At 47.4% G+C, this 20,235-nt stretch overlaps 1 protein-coding gene across 2 annotated transcripts in view; it reads left to right on the top strand.

The window, feature by feature from the left end:
* The first annotated feature begins 1,187 nt into the window (after positions 1-1,187).
* Positions 1,188-20,235, top strand: part of EDN3 (endothelin 3) — a 44,618-nt gene continuing 25,570 nt past the window's right edge. Inside the window, exons 1-3 of one of the 2 annotated variants that reach the window (XM_073308778.2) lie at positions 1,188-1,482; positions 1,662-1,930; positions 2,434-2,710. In XM_073308778.2, coding sequence (XP_073164879.1) covers positions 1,879-1,930; positions 2,434-2,710 — 329 coding nt within the window. In that variant the 5' untranslated portion in view covers positions 1,188-1,482; positions 1,662-1,878. The other variant, XM_078848284.1, reaches the window with a different exon arrangement.

Here is a 20,235-nt window from a genome sequence, read left to right as displayed (position 1 = left end):
TATATGCTTAACTTTAAGCAGGGGAGAGTATTGAAATCTATGGGAATACTCTCATCTTTACAGGTAAGCACATGCTTTGCTGGATCAGGGCCAAACTTCAGTGTAGTGCTAGTGACATGAGTTTATCCCCAAATAAATTTGTTAGTCTCTAAGGTGCCACAAGTACTCCTCGTTCTATGAGCTTCTTTGAGGCTCACTGTTACTAGAAACTCTGATTTAACTAATAATTCTTAGAATTCATAGTGATCCTGTCTTTTCAGCCTGGCTTTGGACTTAGTACCTGTTCACTCTCCTGCTTCTGATATTTTATAGCTACATGTCATAAAGTGTGGTCACTTTCAGAGACATTATGTCTCTTTGTATTATTAGACAGGAACATAGTATTTACACTCTCTGCCTCAGTTTTTACATCTTTGAAAACAGGCAACAAGACTGAGTTTCTTAATTAATGGAACATGATATTGAAGTGAGCTTTTATATAAAGTGTGGCTAATGAATAACACACACCAGAGGTTGATATTTTTGGGGGGTGGAGGGAGTTAGGGGAGGAGAATTATGTAGTTCTCCTGGGGAAGGAGAAAAGTGCACTTATGAAATAGGAGAAATTGAGCATAATTGTCTGTAGGGTTCCCCCCTCCCATCCCCCATGAAAGAGGGCTTAGGGAATGCACTGATGGCTGGAATCAGGTGTCTAGGTGTTTCTTACAGGAATGAGTTAGGCAGCTACCTTGCTCCATACCAAAAGTGATTGCAGAGGAGGTGTTCACTTTAGACCCTTTAGCCCAGTGGTTAGAGCACTCACCAGGGATGTGGGAGACCTTTGCCAGACCTGAAAGTTATAAGGGAGGCAAGCACCACCTCCTCTTCCTCCAGCTGGATTTTGGCTGGTACCCGGTGAGGCAGACAGCCCACGCCTACCAGATTGGGGGCTGCATGCAGTTTAGACAGATGAATGCCTGTCTTCCTGCCTTTCGTGAATCATTCTGGCACAAGTCGAGGAGATAGGCATCTGGATGCCTAGAGTGAGGCAGCAGTTCTTATGCTGAGGCAGAAAAATAGGCACCCAGGGAATTTTTACCTTGAAAATTTAGCCACTGAGTGAGTTGAGGTGCCTGCAGAAGGCAGAGGGAGTTTTATGGATCACATGGGACTGGATTTAGCTGTTTAAATCCAAGATTTAGGAGACTAAGTGCTTGGTGGATCTGGTGCCTAAATAACTTGCCCACTGTCACACAGGAAGTCAGAGGCAGAAACAAAAAAAACTGAGCACAAATCTGAGTCACAATCTAGCGCTCTGACCACAAAAACCAGCCGACCTCTCTGAGCCGATACCAACCGCAACAGGGCCAGCTCTGGTGAGAGCGATGGATTAAGAGCCACATAGCAAGCTCAGAACATCCGGGAGGGCGTTCAGGCAGCAGCTTGCGCCTCCTCCCTCTCTCTACCTGGGCAAGGCTGCAAGCCATGGGAAACCACGAGGGGGTAAGTGATCGCAACCCTCACCATCCATATACACTGAGCAGTCAGCTGTCGGCTTGTGGGAGGTAACTGCAGTTTTAAAACAGCAGCTCCGCTTTCTAATCGGACTGGGGGGTGTGTGCGTGTGTGGGAAAAGCGCAGCAATGGACCCTTTCTTCCTTTCACAACACTCTCCCCTTCAGGACTAATTCTGCCCGGGGGAAAAAAAAGAAAAACCCCAACAAGCCAGAAGCACCGATCACACCTCCGTGTGGGAACTAATTGCTGGAAGCAGCGTTTGCCTCGAGACCTAGGATTTCCCCTGCCTCCAACCTGAAGCGGTTTCTCCTGGAACAAAGTCACCCCCCCCCTCCCACGCCACCTTTGCCGGCCGTTGACACGTTTGGCCATTCGGATTGAATGGAGCTGGGATTCTGGTTACTCTTTGGACTTACAGTGACCTCGAGCGCAGGTAAAAGGGGGGTTTCTTGGGTGGTCGCCCGCTCTGGCACACAAAGTTGCAGGAGGGAGGCGGGAGGCAGGGGGGCTGGTGCGTGGTCAGTAAGTAGGAACCCAAATCGGTAGTTTAAGATGGAGTTTAACGGAGACAAGAGAATATAAACGAACGAGACGCAACTCTTCTGACCACGGGGCCCTCCGCGTCCGGACTCTCGCCTGATAATCGAACCGAACCCAACCCGGAGCAGGAACTTGAATCCCCGCTCACCAGCCGGGGCCCCTGGCACGCTGCTCGTGTCGTGCTCCCGGGGGGCTGCCTCCGGACCTGCCGCCCGCCAGGATTCAAACTCAGCCACCCCGCACAAGCAATCCAGTGACCGGGGGGGCGCTAGTGGACAGGACAAGCCCCTCGCTGGGGGGCGGGGGGGGGATTCAGAGCCGAGGGAAGCCAGCCCCCCCCCCCCCCAAGCGGCTGCTGCCCCGCGGGTCAGCCTTTCTTCTCTCCCCACCCTGCAGGGTTCTCGCTGCCCGTGCCTCGCCCGCGGCCCCTCTCCGAGAGCGGCCGGGGCCCGCGGTCTCCCGCGCCCCGAGAGCGGGTGGGTGCGGAGAGCCCGGGCCGGGCCGCCGCAGGGGGGCTGCTGGCCGGCGGCGAGGCCGGGACCGGCCGTGGAGGGAAGGCGGATGGCCCGGGAGCGCCACGCCGCAGAGCCAAGCGCTGCACTTGCTACACCTACAAGGACAAGGAGTGCGTGTACTACTGCCACCTGGACATCATCTGGATCAACACCCCCGAGTGAGTGCGGCGGGCGCCCCCCCGAGGGACCCCGGGGGGGGGAGAGGCACCCCAGGGAGAGCTGGGGGGAGAGATCCCGGGGACGGGGGGAGCAGCACCCCAGGGAGAGCTGGGGGGAGAGATCCCGGGGACGGGGGGGAGCAGCACCCCAGGGAGAGCTGGGGGAGAGATCCCGGGGACGGGGGGGAGCAGCACCCCAGGGAGAGCTGGGGGGAGAGATCCCGGGGACGGGGGGGAGCAGCACCCCAGGGAGAGCTGGGGGGAGAGATCCCGGGGACGGGGGGGAGCAGCACCCCAGGGAGAGCTGCGGGGAGAGATCCCGGAGACGGGGGGGGGGAGCAGCACCCCAGGGAGAGCTGGGGGGAGAGATCCCGGGGACGGGGGGAGAGCAGCACCCCAGGGAGAGCTGGGGGGAGAGATCCCGGGGACGGGGGGGAGCAGCACCCCAGGGAGAGCTGGGGGGAGAGATCCCGGGGACGGGGGGGAGCAGCACCCCAGGGAGAACTGCTGGGAGAGATCCCGGGGACGGGGGGGGGAGCAGCACTCCAGGGAGAGCTGGGGGGAGAGATCCCGGGGACGGGGGGGGGGGAGCAGCACCCCAGGGAGAGCTGGGGGGAGAGATCCCGGGGACGGGGGGGGAGCAGCACCCCAGGAAGAGCTGGGGGGAGAGATCTCAGGGACGGGGGGGAGCAGCATGCCTGGGAGGGCTGGGGTCAGAGACCCCCGGGGGGATGGGAGTAGCACCTGGAGTTCGGGCAATCCCAGGGGAGCTGGAGCTGGGCTGGAGTGAGCAAATGGGGACTGGCTCTCCAAAGTGAGTGAGCCAGAGACCTGGTGGGTGGGATGGGCCATGGCAGGGGAGCAGCCCCCTGACATGAGTCCCTGCTCTATCCCCAAGCCCTGAAGGATGAGAAAAGGAAGGGGATGAGGAGTGGAGACCCCAGTGGGGATAGGGGGTCAGCCACCGGGAGTGAGCCTGCCTGGGAAGGGGGTATTGGGCTCAGCCCCCTAGAGCGAGGGAGGCCCCTTCAGGAAGGGAAAAGATGCTGTGTTCCTGAGGAGTAAGGAGATTCCTCTCCTGGGGGAGGTGGGAACCAGTACACCAGAGTGAGTAAGGAGCTGAGGGTGCTGTCCCCTTTCCTCCTGGGAATGGTACAGGAGGGCTGGAGGATGATTCTTGCAGACCGTAGCTGAAGGGGTTCCCCTCAGGGATGGGGTGTTGTGGGGGCCGGGGCTCCCTGCCCAGGAGAGGAGAGAGGCTACAGAGAGCCATGCACCAAGTTCTTGCTGCCATCCCTCCCCTGGATGACTTCTCCAGTTGCTACTTGGCCATCTTACCAGTTACGAGGCCCCTGAATGAGAGTGTGTGAATGTGTGCCAAACTTAGAGCAGCTCTTGTCCAGGGAGCTAATATATCGGTGCAGGGAAGGCATGACAGCAGCCGCCATATTTTTAGATTGCATGCTCTTTGAGATTGCCCTCCGAAAGTGCCTAGTGTTCTGTAGGTACTACCATAGTCAGATTCTACATAATAATAATAATTAATAAATGGAAAGGGTTGTTTGTAGCCAGTGAACTATCCCATCGTGTCCTTTGTACAGAGAGAAAAACATTTAAGTTCTGCTCTGAAAAGTGACTCTCTGGAGGTTCCATGTTTCTTGTCTCTCAGTGACCCCAGGGCAAATCTGTTGCGTTAAGCAGTAAAAAGATGGCTTTTCTCAGTGCCAGCCCTGTCAATTCAATCTGGGGTCTTGACTCATGCTTCTTCACAAGTTAGTTGGGATCCTTCCTTTGTAACTTGGTGCTGAATTTAATGACCCCCTCCGATGCGGAGAACTCATCTGAGTCATCCCATCGAAGGGACTATCATATAAGGAAGGGCAATCAAGGGGGGAATCAAGCCCTTAGCTAACAATTCTATTGATGCAAGAACTGGAATAGAACCGTAACTGGAATAGAACCGTCAACTCACTAGCTTTGCAAAGCTAACAGAAGTATAAGTGTAATAAAATCTCACTTGTCACTAAATAAGCAGAGAAAACTTAAGATACACTCAGGGAGCAGATTTGTTGAGGTAAAAATTTTTTTACTTTCTTTTCTGTCCATGGCTGCACATTATCCATTTCACTGACATACGCACATCCTGAAGTTCCGGCATAATTTGAATCTCTACTAATCTTCTCCATACTGTGCCTCAACACAGTCTTTCCTCTGACAGTATCTCTCATCACTTTGTTGAGGTGCTGACAAACATATCAACAAAGTGGTGGTGAACATCTTACAACATACATTGTCCATTAGGATTACGCCTGCTGATAAATTAAACAGAGTATCAGACACTTGTCTGAAGTTGCTGTTAACTACACTCAGCACTTAATTCCCTGTTAAGTACAGTGCCTTTTTTGTTTTGGTTAGTGTTTGCAGTGTGAGGTCTTGTGCTAGAACTCAGGCTGGGTGGAGCTTGCATATTGAACAGCAGGATCCGTACCTAGATGGATTAACAGAAAGACTGAGTCCAGGACAGAGTAACACTGAGCCTACAGCCTCAATTTCTGAGCCTTGGCTCCTGTATCTAGACTGAGGGTGCTCCGATCTCCTGCCTGAAACAATATATCTTAAATATATTCTAAGGCCACGACTACACTGTGAACTAGGAGTGTGATTCCCTTGCTCACACGTACATACTCGCACTATCTCAAGTATAAATAGCAGTGTAGCCAAGTGTAGCAGCAGAGATGTGGCTTAGCTGTGCTGGGTACGTACCCACGAGTTTCAGGCAGGTTTGAACTTGGCACAGCTAAACCATGCCTCCACTGTTATTTATATTTGCACTAGCTCAGTGAGAACCAGTGTAAGTATGTGTATGCGAGCAGGGGAATCACAACCCTAGCTCATAGTGTAGATGTCGCCTAAGGGGAATGTTTCAGGGGCTGTCTCCTACTGGTAATCAGATAACATCCCTGGGGTAGCCACAGCAATTGTAGCTTGAAAAAGTAATTAGGAAAGAACTTAATGTATTTTTTAACTTCATTTAATGAACTTCAGAAGCTGGAAACAAGGCAGAGGAGTCAGCCCCATAAGACCATCCAGCTTTCCATTGACCACCAGCAACTGGTCCACTGATCACAGTTTGGGAACTTTTGCAATAAGCTAAACATGTCCTTTTAATTAACTACAAGGACTTTAATTGGTTCAAAATAACACTGAGAAAAATCAAGTAACAGTAAAAATTAATGAAGCTAGTGGGTCCTGACTTACAGGCTATATCCAGCACCACTTCCTTTGTGACAACAATTCCAGTTGGAAGCACTGTCAATTGACAAGTCTTTTGAACTCCATAAATGTGCAGTAACCAGACAGTCATCCTGGTCCTTGAAGCTCCATACTTCACCACCGCTGGGCTTAGTTAGGAGTAATGTTAGCTAAATCTTTATCACTCGTATTTAAACCAAGGCTTGACTGGTGAAACTTTTAATAACCAATAACTTCATTATAAATGTTTTCCCCATGAGTTCCAAAACTGATTTGAACTGTTTGGGGTTAGATTCTGCACCCCTTTATGTCAGTGACAAAAGTCCCTTTTTACTCCAGTAGGAATAGGATTGAGCCTTTGACTCCGAATATAGCAGCTTTCTTATGGATGCGGGGTGCTTGCCAAGCTGATTTGTGGCCCTTATCAGTCACGTGCAGAGGCCTCAGCCCACCATCAAATCTGGTCAGAGGGCAGTCCTCAATGATGCATGACGTTGTCTGTCTTTGGCCACAACTGTATGAATTCTGGCTGCACGTTGACCCTGGCCCATTTGAAATCAGTTCAGAAGGACTTATGAGTGGCGTGGCAAGGCAAATCAAAACCAAGTACAGTACATGCATATTTGGGTCAGTTCTAAGAGACGGTCGTGTAACATTGATAGTGTGGGAGAGTGAAGTAGAATTCTATTTTTTTTTTTCACTTGAGGTGTTTTTTTCCCGGGGAGGAGAGCAGCAAATGGAGGAAAGGTTTAGGATAGAAGTTTGTATTTTTAAAAATCAAAGGAATTTGATTAATGATTGAAGGAAGTGTATGATTTCAGTGTAAACACCCATATTATGCTTCATTTGCATTGATTTACTAGTCCTTCAGGGTAGGTTTTTTTAAATGTACCCTTTTCATTCTACATTTCTTAAACTTCTTGTCTGGATGATATATTATTTTCAACTGAATAAATTAAAAATATCCACTAATCTGAAGTCCTCATTGTGAACTCAGTGCATGTGTGAGTTTTGGCTTGATCGTGAGGAATATTTAAACCCAGAGTGCTTATTTTTAATCAGTATTTGAGTCTTTGCCTCTATTGACACTTTAAAACAAGTGTAAATGTTTAAATGCTTCAGTTCAAAAAATAACCTAGTCAAATAGTTTGAACAGAACCTGATCACAGTCATTACTTATGCCAGTAATGCCATTGAGCTCAATGGGACTATTCATGGCCGGTTTTCAGGGTCAAGCCCGTATTTTCGAAAGACTGGATTTCACCAGTAAATCAATCATATGGTTTTAATTTCAGAGTAGAGAAGGACAACTTACAGTAATGAGACAGGATTCAAACAGACCAATCTTTTGATAAGATGACTTTTGCAGTGACAATAACATAAGCACTTCCACTGCATAATTGTCCAGAAATTAAACACTCAGGGACTGACTCGCCACTGTGTTACTCTGGTGTAAAAACTAGTGACTTTCCACTCAAGCCCAAGGAGTTCCACCAATATAAATTGGTATAATGGAGTGGGAAAATCAGGCTCTCACTGCTTGTATTAAAAAATGTCCAGGAAGTCCCACAACACTTGGGTACAGATCTAGCACTTGTGGCTTTCAGTATGAGGGCTGATATCCGACCTTAGCAGAGCTGTCACGTTTTATGCAGCTGGATGTGAAGTTTTATGCAAATGAATGAGTTATGAACATTTTCAAATATTTGCATCTAAGCATAAACTTTAGTTTATGGTCAGCACACTGCGTCCCACATGCAGTGGCAGGGGTAGGCCACAAAGCTGCATAAAACTTAGCAGCTGGCATGCGTGGGAGCTAGGGTTGTGTGGGTGCTAGAAGAGGTGTGAGTTAGTGGGAGCTGGGGTTGCTGGAGTCAGGGGGTGCACGGTCCAGGTTGGGGGAATGCTAGCTGGATACCCCCAAGGGTTGGTTGGGCGGCTGGAGTCTCCCAGGGAGTGGAGGATAAAGGAGACAGGTGGCTGTACTCTGGCGGGAGAGCTTGGTGCCCGTATTGAACCCACTCACCTTCTGTCCCAGGTAGCAGACCTCCTTTTGCTTGAGCCTTTCCCGGGAACGTCTAAATGGGAGACAGAGAGGCAGTTGCCTGTAGAGGAGGTGCCCCTGCAGACCTTGGTGGACGGAAGGAGTAACTACAGCCTTTGTGCTCAGCCCAGCTAGATGCTTGAGGCTCCTGCTAGGCTGCAGGAATGTGAGAATGTCATGAGAGATATAGAGAGAGACAAAAGGTGGGTGGGGTAATAAATGTTATTGGACCAATTTCAGGTGGTGAAAGAGACAAGCTTTTGGGCTGACACTGAGCTGTGGTTTTATCTGTAAGCCTGAAAGCTTGTCTCTCTCACCAACAGAAATTGGTCCAATAACAGATATTACCTCACCCACTATGTCTCTCTAAGATCCTGGGACTGACACAGCTACAACACTGCATACATCAGAGATGTATGACACTTGGCAGCACTGGCTTAGCTACACCCAGGGAGCTTCCACAGAGGCAGGCACGTATATCTGAGAGCAGCTGGAAGGGCTGTGCATGGAGACACTGACCCTTCTTGAAAATACAGACGTCCAGTGCAACAAGAGCACGACTGGGTTTTAGTGTCAGACATCTAGGCCCTACTACTGTGCTGACTGTTCACGCTGAAGCTCGTTGGATTGATCAGGAATGTGACTGAGTGGAATGTGGCCCGCACTTAGTAGTTTAATATCCCCTAGCGTTCAGCCTACTCTTTCTGAATAGGAGTAGCCACAATGTCCATAGGAACGATATGTATGTAGTGTTTCTAAGTGGCCCTGTTTTGTCTCCATTGCTGAGTGCATGCAGCTGAGACAGTATTTGACAGTGAAATAGTTTGCTGTCAAAGAAAGCTGATCAGAAGTAGGTTTGGCACCCCAAGAAAGAGCGTCATTTACTCTTAGGAAATAAAAGGAGCAGGAGGCCAGAAGGATGGTTTTCTGAAACTTCTCCTGTTTACTCACCTCTTTTCCTTTCTTATCTCTGACTTCCTCACCACTCATTTCCCATCTATGCTCAGCATCATCTTTCACTAGGGTGACCAGACAGCAAGTGTGAAAAATCGGGACAGGAGGTGGAGGGTAATAGGAGCCTATATAAGAAAAAGTCCCAAATATCGGGACTGTCCCTATAAAATCAGGACATCTGGTCACCCTATCTTTCACTATCTCCCCATTTTCTTTCCTCCCCATAACGTCATTATCCCCTTTGAATTACATCCTTCCTCCCTCACTTCTTATCCCCTCCGATAGCCCTTAATTCCTGTTTTACCCTTCCTTATTATATACCAGGGGTCGGCAGCCTTTCAGAAGTGGTATGCCGAGTCTTCATTTGTTCACTCTAATTTAAGGTTTTGCATGCCAGTATTACATTTTAACGTTTTTAGAAGGTCTCTTTCTATAAGTCTTCAATATATTACTAAACTATTGTTTTTTGTAAAGTAAATAAGGTTTTTAAAATGTTTAAGAAGCTTCATTTAAAATTCAGTTAAAACGCAGAGCCCCCCGGACCGGTGCCAGGACCCGGGCAGTGTGAATGCCACTGAAAATCAGCTCGCTTGCCGCCTTTGGCACATGTGCCATAGGTTGCCTACCCCCGTTATATACCAGGCTTCCAAATTCCCCTCTTTTCCCAACCTCATTTCTTTGCCTACCTCTTGCAACAGAAGAAACTTTTAAACATTGTAGTAACATATTCAAAACATTCTCTGGTTTTGAGAAGCGGCTTAGGTCAGCAAGTAGGGAGGTGATGGAAGGCAGAAAATTACAGCGCTTCTAGGCTCTGACCCTGGAGACCCTCCCCCGTTACGAGAGTGAGGGCATGTGTCTATCTGTCTGGACTTGTCAGTGAACTACTGGGGTCACTTCAGCCCTCAGAGCAAGCTGGTGTCATTTTGATACTGTTGTAGTTTTGTTTGCTGGAAATGGTGAGCGCATGAGAGAGAAAGGAGGGCGTCCTAAGTGAAAGTCACAGCAGGATGCAACAATTAATTATCCTTGTGGACAAAAGGTTACATTGCAAAACCATTATGAAAAGTTTCAGAGTAGCAGCCGTGTTAGTCTGTATTCGCAAAAAGAAAAGGAGGACTTGTGGCACCTTAGAGACTAACCAATTTATTTGAGCATAAGCTTTCATGAGCTGCAGCTCACTTCATGGAATGCAAAGCTAGTATATGCTGCATGCCGAGGCGATCTGTTACTCAGTAATAATGATAGAATTGCTTTATGATTCTGTGTTCTCTGTTAAGTGATGAATTTTATCTTGCTCCGATCTGTAATTAAAGATACTGAAAATTTCTTAACAGAAAGAACTACTACTTTTTGGCAATACCCACTGACTTACAGGCTCAATTATAAAATTTACCCATGAAATAACTTAGAGAAGAAACCAAAGTCTTTTCTAGGTTACATCTTTAAAACTTTGAATGGCCCCTTATCTTTTGATGGGAGCTGAGCATGTGCATTCAAAAGCAATGTGTGGTCCAATAAATAGATTGTATAGTGTTGCTCATAGTTATTTAGGTCATTGGGGATATGCTGACTGGGTTAAATTTGCCTGGGCCACTGCAGTGATGTCAGTAAAAGAACAAGAGATGACTTGATTACAGTGTAGAAGCGCCTTCATGCAGAAAAAATACAAGGTACTGAAAGGATCATTACTGTAGCAGAGAAATACATAACAAGAACCAATGGCTGGAAGTTAAAACCAGACAAATTCAGATTAGAAATAAGAGATTTTTAACAATGATGATTAACCACTCAAACAAACTCCCAAGATAAGTGGTGGATTTTTCATCACTTGAAGTGTTCAGATCCAGATAGGATGCCTTCAGAAAGATTATGCATTAGTCAAACACAAGTTATTGGCTCAGTACAGGAGTAACTGGATGAAATTCTCTGGCTTGTGTTATACAGGAAGTCAGATTAGATTATCTAATGGTCCCTTCATGCTTTAAAATATGAAATTATGAATTGGCAGGATTGGATGGGTGTAGTTAAAGGCAGAATTTGACCTAATATTTCTGTGCTGGCTGCCCCGTTCTGAACCTCTGTACTTATCCAGATATATCCTGCAGGGCTGGAAGAGTACAAACATAGCCCAGTGGTCTGCCCTTTTAGTGTTCAGGATGGGGTTGGCAGAGGATGAGGCCATCAGCATCTCATAAACATGCTAAAACATTCTTGTCACCGAATAATGGACACACATACTGATTCTAACAATATTAGTGATTCAGATATTCCAGATTTTGACTGCCATTTAAGGGTATGATCTGTGCTCGGAAGACAGCTCCAGCCTGTTTTCGTATTAAATTATGCGCTCCTGAGTTGGCAGGATGGGATCCACCTCTAGGGGTGAGAAAGGGTAGTTGGGTACTTGCTTTCCATGCACATTCAGGCTTTGGGCTTTTTGCTAAAACTGGCATCGGCTTGTTGTGGAGTGAGAATTATACACAAGGTGTCAGACTGACAACAACAACTGATTCCACCTACAATAGGCCACTAATACCCATCAGAAATTAATCACCTTCATTCATGACTGACTTAGGTCAGCTTCAAAATGCCAATCTAGAAATTGAATGGGTTCTTATCCTGTTATCAGTCTATATTTATCCTTTCTGTGGAACAAAATTTTGATTAACAGGGAACAGAATGAGGAAAGAACCTCTTGGGATACTGTTGTGAAAGAGTTTCAGCGTAGCAGCCGTGCTAGTCTGTATCCGCAAAAAGAAAAGGAGCACTTGTTGCAGCTTAGAGACTAACAAATTTATTTGAGCATAAGCTTTCATGAGCTACAGTGAGCTGTAGCTCACGAAAACTTATGCTCAAATAAATTTGTTAGTCTCTAAGGTGCCACAAGTCCTCCTTTTCTTGTTGTGAAAGAGAAAGCTCCTGTGCAGTTTGTCTCAAACTGCTGATGTAACAGGATGTCACACTGACTGTCTAAATGATCATTTCCCACATATTATCCTCTTGTTATATTCCACCTCACAGGTTGCTGGAGGTTGTTTGTGGTTGAAACTAAACCCCATACATATTGTAGTCTGTAAACCTTATGGATATGGAGTTATAAATGTAAACTGCTATTAGCATTATGGTGTTTAAAGGGAATTTTTTTATTATTATTAGTTAAGCACACTGTGCTCGGCAGACAGATCCAGCCTGTTTTCCTATTAAATTAGAAAACACAAAATGCAGCTATGAAACCCCAGTTCAGGAAATCACTTATGCATGTTTAATTTTAAGCATGAGTAGTTCCAGTGAAGCCAAGTAAAGTTAAACATACACTTAGATTCTTTGCTGAATCAGGAGGATTGAATTGACTAATCCAAAAACCTAACAATCTAAACACACGGTTTCAATCCTAGGGGGTATGACAGCAGAGTCATACACATGGTGTCTCTAGCCTCTGTTTGCCAGAGGCTGGGAATGAGCAACAGGGGATGGACCACTTGATGATTACCGGTTCTGTTCATTCCCTCTAGGGCCTCTGGCATTGGCCACTGTGGATATTGGGCTAGATGGACCTTTGGTCTGACCCAGTATGGCCGTTCTTATGTTCTTACGTATATCCACAACCACAAAAAAATGTGCACCAGTTCTTTTGGATTGTGCAAACACACATTCATACACACATTTATTGTTCAAATGACTATACAGGCAAGGGATGGCTGCATGCTGATCCTAGACCCGTTATCTTCCCCAAGCCAGCTTGAGTTCATGCATTTGAATTATTGTCATTTGCTTACATATATCAGGGCACATTATGGTTATTTAACTTAATTTAAGCAACTTTAAGCATTTTTTTGGGTTCCTTATTCTTTTTGTGGGATGACCACTTTAATAACAGCCCTGTGATGTACACTATGAATGGTAGAATATCAAGTTAACATCAATTATGACAGCGGTAATCCTCCTGAGAGAGACAGACCTAACCATATCATGTATTAAAGATGGACCTGAACTAAATCCCTGGTGTGCCCAACGCTTGAATTAGAAGTTTGGATACTGATTCAGAGTCACACTTTTAGTGTTTTGGGCCCCTTTCCACATAATATTTAATTACTGACAAACATCTGTGGTTTTTTTTAATAACCGAGCTAGGTAATCTGGTAGTATTACCGTAGTTATCAGTGTCATCATACTACTGAAGTTCAGTATTCCACAGACAGGTACTTTGCTTCTGTATTCTCGTGTGATCCGCAGCCCTTTTGTATGGAAGACTCCCATCCATTTAGTAGGAATGCTGCATGTGGAACAAGTGCAGAATCAGGCCCACTTAATTTTGTCTTAAATTAGAGGATCTGGACTTCACACAGCTCTTGAGAATTCATCCCACAGTTTCCCATCCAGTATATTTCCATATAACGTTGTTCACACAGAGTATCCTAATGCTTTATAGTGAGCTGTCAGATGCTTTAGTTGGTGTCTGGTAATGTTTTCAAAAGTGACACAGGACTCTCATTTCCCCTGTTTTTAATAAGTCTTAGGCTCCTTACTGCCTACATCACTTTGGAAAAGGGACTTAGTCGCCTTTGAAAATTTTGCTGTCATCTTGCAGAATGAAGTGGAACAAACTATTTTCTAACAGACAAAAGTATTTGTCTGTGTCAGAAGGGATACTTGGGAATTTTGGCTTGTCCTCCTCTGTGATTGGTGGAGTGTCCTTGTGTCCTTCCCTGGGAGTGGAGGAAAGTTTCAGAACTCTGTAATAGAAACAGATGAACAGAAAGGATAAATGTCATCACTGGCTGTGTGGGGGGAAAAAAAGTTTTTCTGATACAGCACTGTTGGTGTACATGGCATTTTACAGATTGCTAAGGCCTGGTGTCCCTACTGTAGGAAATTAGTAAGTCTTAATTTTTTTAAAAGCTTTTGGAAACAAAATAATGGGTTTGATTCTCATGTCTATACAGCCCCTTTAGACTGCTAGAATGGTGTAAAGGTGCCTTGGAGTAAACATGAGTTTGGCCTTATTATTATTTATTCTTCTTCTACTGTCTCTCTGTACTTCTTACTGGGTAGACTATATGACAGAAACAGAGAAAGATTAAAGGAAAATAAACCTTACAAGCTATTCAAAGTAAATAATGAAGAGATCATGGACTCTGGTCACACCCATTGGTAAAACTGCAGGCAAAATGGAAAGCAGGTAAGCCTTTCTGGAATCCACTAGTTCCTTTTGACTGATTGGAGACTGTCCTTTTTTGTTTTTCTTTTCTTTTTGTTATTTTCAGTTAGAAATTGTTGAGAACAACAAGCTAAAATATAAGTTTAACAGTTCTTTTTGTCAGGTTTCAGAGTAACAGCCGTGTTAGTCTGTATTCGCAAAAAGAAAAGGAGGACTTGTGGCACCTTAGAGACTAACCAATTTATTTGAGCATGAGCTTTCGTGAGCTACAGCTCACTTCATCGGATGATGCAGCATTCTTTTTGTAAATTCCTAACCACAAAAATTGCAACATTTTGAATGCATGGATTCTGAACAAATGTTCCCATGCAAAACAGGCATGTTTCAAATTAAGACAGATTTATTTAATATAATAACTGGATTCTGTCATTGCTATCTTTTATGTTGCACACGTTGCCTAGATTTTTAGGGCCCGGTTTTTAGCCAGGTCAGGTGAGCAATTGTGCATGATCAAGGTGTGCCTAATTTGCATATGCAATTATTGTAGTGGTATGCAAAATTGAACCTGATTTTACTGCAATAAACAGTGCTATTAATTGTGAGGGTTTTTTCTTTTTTGAGGGACAAGGAATTCCCCCCCTTTCCCCCCCGCATATTTAAACTAATCCAGGTTGCTTTTGTTTGTTGATTTAAAAAAGTTCTGTACTTGTTCAAATCCATTACTTAAAATTAGTATTTACTGTAACTTTTTTTTCTCCTTCCTGTTTCTGGAAGCTGTTTGAGCTGCATCTGTTTGCAACTTTGCAGAAACATGATTATGAGACCCTGCGAGACAGGAATTAATTTCTCATGCCTTGATTTTGACCTGTGTCATCGTACTGGGGTGGGAGACATAACATTTGGCTGATCCCTCTTATATTGGTGGATTGATGTTGTAATAGTTATAGGAAAACAAATGGATCTGAGATATGTTTATATTTAGGACTTTTGTAATCACTGCTCGAGAAACTAAGATTTCCAAAGTGGTTTTTGGTCTCTGGATTCAGGCTCAGCTTTATCCAGTTTACACTTTTATCATCTTCAGTCATGGCATGAGAGCCTCTTCTTTAGCAAACTCTGTTTAGAGTAAATAATCTCATAGCGACACTTACTACTGCAAAGCTTCTAAAGCTTTATGGGTCCCTCTAAATTGTTGGTATCACATTCAATCAGGGCCGGTGCAAGGATGTTTTGCACCCTAGGTGAAACTGCCACCGTGTGCCCGCCCTCTCCAGGAGCCCTGCAGCAGCTCCCCGCCCCCCCCCCCCTCGGCCAGGGGAGCCGTGTGTGGCAGCTCCCCACCCCCACCCCCTCCCTCGGCCCAGGGAGCCGTGCACGGCAGCTTCCCGCCCCCCTCGGCCCAGGGACTAGGAGCCGTGCGGTAGCTTCCCCCCCCCCCCGGGGAGCGTGCGGCAGCTCCCCGCCCCAGCTCACCTCTGCTCTGCCCCCTCCCCAAGCACGCCGCTGCCATTCCGCTTCTCCCACCTCCCAGGCTCGTGTCGCCAATCAGCTGTTTGGTGCCACAAGTCTGGGAGGGAGAGACGCAGAGCGGGGCGGCGTGCTCAGGGGAGGAGGCGGAGCAGAGGTGAGCTGGGGCGGGGAGCGGTTCCCCTGCGCGCCGGCCCCCCCACGTTACTTGCTGAGGCAGTCCTCCCCGTGCCCGCCTACCCCAGCTCACCTCCGCTCCACCGCCTCCCTCCCCGGAGCGCGCTTTTGGCCGCCCCCAACCACTTGGCACCCTAGGCGGCCGCCTAGTTTGCCTCGTGGTTGCACCGGCCCTGCATTCAATGATTTTCCTTGTAAAGCTGGACAATGTAATTGAATGGTTAGGCTGCTAGTGTGCAGAAACCACTGCTGATCATGCTCACCAATACTGTCTCATTGTTTCCTTACACTCCCTCATCTGTTTATATTCATCTGTTGACTCTTGTCTTATATTCAGACTGTAACCATAGTTGCTGGAATTAGGGATGCTGCTGCATCCCCTGGCTTGAAGTGATTTCCATTATATACAAGATTTACAGTTTGGTTCAATGGTTCTCAGCACCCCCCACTATAAACATTGTTCCAGCACCCTTGCCTGTAACAGGGACCATCTTTTTGTTCTGTTTGTACAGTCCCTTGTCTCTTTCTCCCAGTTTCTGCATATAATTTTTCATATCTCCCCTTAAGCTTGGAGCAGCAACCTCCCACATCCTGTGTTGCTGGGGTTACTCCCTCTGCTCCTTAAAGCCCTGTTCTTGCTTGAAACTTTCCTATACTGATCCTCACCAAGTGTGGACACACGGCCTTATGTTTTCCGACTGTGTATCTCCCCCCCTCCCTTTGATCTAGTTAGACCAATTCCCAGCCAATGGGAGCTGTGGAGCCGGCCTTCAGGCAGGGGCAGCGTGTGGAGTCTCCCTGACTGCCCATGCGTCTAGGGGCTGCAGGGACCTGGCTTCCAGGAGCCACATGGAGCTAGGGCAGGCAGGGATCCTGCCTCAGCCCCAGGCCCCCACTGCGCCGCCAACCGGACTTTTAATGGCCCGTTGGCATTGCTGACTGGAGCCGCCAGGGTCCCTTTTCGACTGGGCGTTCCGGTCGAAAACTGGATGCCTGGCAACCCTAGCCGCATATGGCCTGTGGGCTGCCGGTTGAGAACCACTGAGCTAGATTGTAATCTCAGGGCCTTTGTGTTTTGCTGTAAAGCACTGAATACCCTTCTAGTGCTCTCGACATTAATATCACAATCGATAACCACCTCAGAAAGGCCTGGGATTGACTTGGCCTGGGAGGCTGAACTCCCTTCCAGATTTCGGGCTGGCCCTTCGGGGCAGGGGGACAGGGAGGGGCACTCTGATAGGGCTGTGTACGGAAGCTTCACTAGCACTGCACATGCTGTTCTAATTCGGAGAATAAACAGAGGATTTCAGTCTCCAGGGCTGTCTCTCTCTCACAAGCATGAAATTAACATCTCACACTTATTCCACCCTCCCCCCCAGCTTTTTGCAAACAGTCAGTTTTGAATTCCACATGCGGTGGAGTGGAGTGAAGATCTGATGGGGAGAACTTGTTTTAATTCATTTCACATACACACCGACATGGCGGGTTCAAAATGTGGCTGCAGAACGCTTTGATTCCTGTTCTGGGCCAGCTACTCTTTGGCTGCCTATTTCCACCCAATCCCCTTCATTCCCCAGCTGCTCTTTCCTTTCAGGAGCTCATCCACTCCTCTTTACACTGGGTCCAGGCCACAGATTGGTTGGGAGCAGTGGGAGATCCTGAGGGATGAGGGAAATGCTATTTTCGAAGAGGCAGGTTTCTCCGCTTGTAAAGCTATGGGGATGTTATTTCATTAGGTAGTGGCCTGTGTGTGTGTGAGTGAGAGAGAGAGAAAGAGTTTGGGGTATATTTTTCAAACTGAAGGTTGTGGCCTGTAGGAAAAAATACACCTGTATTCTGCAGGAATACATCATCCTAAACACTGCCATAGCGCAATTACTATGCTATCCCATAGCAGGCTTTTGTTAGGGGGATTCCGTTCCCTATGACACACACGTTAGTTGATATCTGTGGCATATTGGCCCTGGATAGTTCTACCCCCAGTCACAGTGAACACACTCCCCCCTGAAGTCAGTCAGCTGGCCCACCGCCAGATTCCCAGAGAATGAAAAATGAGGAGGGTGGGGATGGGAGGAAGTATTTATTTTCCCCGGGAGTGTTTGCCCTTTTGAATGCTAGTTCTGATACTTATGTTCCCATCCTCCTCTTATACTTGTATGTTCCATTCCTGTTTCACAATCTTGCTCTGTCTTGTCTGTTTGGATCTTACACTCTTCAAGGCAGGGACTGTCTTACTAAGTATTTGTACTGGGTTTAGTGTAATGCATGACTCCTACTCTAGATTACCATTAGGTGCTATTATACGCGATTAGCATACCCATGGGATCTCAGTGGAGTCAATTAGGCTTCATGGGTGCAAATGAAAGCCCCGTGTGGGTAAATATTTTCTTGATGCAGAGGTAAATTCATTAGTGTGATTTGGGATGCCTAGCTAATCTGATTTGTTGTTGCCTTCTAAGGATATAACATATAATTCCTGAGACTGCTGTGTTTTTAGATGCTAACCGAAATGAACATACTTTAGCATTCCTTTGGGAAGCTCCAGTGACTATTCTCATGATGTCTGATTTCGGAAACATTGAATGCACTTTTGCAGCAATGATTTTTTTAAAACACCTTGATAGACTAGTCCACCCCTTTATTGGGTTATGGGATCCTGCCCTTCTCCTGATGTATTTCTAGGGTTGCCAACTGTCTAATCGTGCAAACCCAAAGACCCTTGCCATGCCTGCCACCCTCCTTTCCCGAGGCCATGCCCCTGTCCTGTCCCTTCTGAGGCCCTGCCCCCTCTCACTCCATCTCCCCTCCCTCCATCGCTCGCTCTCCCCCACCCTCACTCACTTTCACCAAGCTGGGGCAGGGGGTTGGGGTGCGGGCTCTGGGAGGGAGTTTGCGTGCAGGCTCTAGACTCGGGCAGGGAGTTGGTGTGCGGGGGAGGGGGGTAGCTCTGGGAGGGAGGGGGTTCAGGGTGCAGGCTCTAGGCTGGGGCAGGAGATTGGGGTACAGGAGAGGATCAGGGGGTTGGTGCTTACTTTGGGCAGATCCCGAAAGCAACCGACACATCCCTTTGGCAGCAGCTCTTACGTGGGGGGGACAGGGGGTCTCCGTGCGCCAATGGGAGCTGCGGAGTTGGTGCTCGGGGTGGGGGCAGTGCACGGAGACCCCCTGCCCACCCCCCCCAGGGGCCGCAGGGATAGTGCTAGCTGCTTCCGGGAGCAGCGCGGAGCAAGGCAGGTAAGGGAGCCTGTCTTAGCCCCGCTGCCATGCCGGACTGTTAGTGCCCAAAATCTCCTGGTTTGGCTGAACTAAACTGGGCGCTCGAGCCTGATTCCAGGAGACTCCTGGCGAAAGTGGGAGGGTTGGCAACCCTATGTATTTCTGGGGGGTGGGGGAGGAGGGGAAAGCTCTGTGTTTGAGAACATACTCGGAATGCTAGTGGGAGGGGGTTGCTGGTGGAGAAATTGTTATTACAATTTGTGTACTGAGTGACTGCCTTTTATTAAAAAAAGCAAATAATTTGACTTTGCCACTCATTTATGGGCTAGCTGACACAGAGGTTTATTTTAGGGCTTGTCTGCACTACAAAGTTAAGTTGATGTAAGGCGGCTTATGTCGACCGAACTCTGGAGGTGTACATGCTGCAGTGCTCCTCCCGCTACTTTAACTCTCCTGCTACGCCGACCTAATAAAACCACCTTGATGAGAGGCATAGAGCTGAGGGTGACATATTTAGAGCAAGGCAGTGTCAGTGTAGACACTACGGTGCTTACGGTGTCCTAAGGGGCCTCCAAGAGGTGTTCCACAATGCCCGCCATGCCCACTCTTGTCACTGTTTTGAACTCCACTGCTCTGCAGCCAGATTCACAGGCATATGCCTCTCATCTTTTAAAGCCCCAGGAAGTTTTGAAATTGCTTTTCCTGTATGCAGCAAATGGGCTCCTGCCTAGAGTACACAGGAGGTGCTGGATCTCCTGGGTCTCTGGGAAGAGGTGCCTGTACAGCATAGCTCCATTCCAGCCACAGGAACTTATCTGGGGCATGGAGGAGAAGGGCTAGCAGAAGGTAAGGGAGGCAAATAGTCGCTCTGGTGCGAAGCTGCAGACATGCCGTTTCTACAAGGAGGGGCCTGGGGTTAGGGTGGTGGTATATGGGTGTGAGACTGGTCAGGAGAGCAGTCAGGATAGGGGCTGTGGGGGAACGTGGGGGCTGAGGTCAGGGGGCTGGTATATAGATGGGGGGCTGAAGGGAGCAGTCAGGGTGCTTACTCTTAGGTTGTGGGAAAAGAGGGCATGATTTTAAGGAAGAATGAAAAGAAACAGAATCAAAACTTTCCCTGGACAAGTAAAAACAGATACCACTGGTACTCACTTTTTCATGTAGATGTAAACTGCACAGGTTAAATTACTGATGGAGGTTGGTGCAATTTTTGTACATCTACTGTAGATTACTCATTAAAGAAAAGAAGTTTAC

Source organism: Lepidochelys kempii, chromosome 13 (genome assembly GCF_965140285.1).
Source record: "Lepidochelys kempii isolate rLepKem1 chromosome 13, rLepKem1.hap1, whole genome shotgun sequence".
NCBI classification, from domain to species: Eukaryota; Metazoa; Chordata; order Testudines; family Cheloniidae; genus Lepidochelys; species Lepidochelys kempii.
This window is presented reverse-complemented; position numbering and strand designations above follow the sequence as displayed.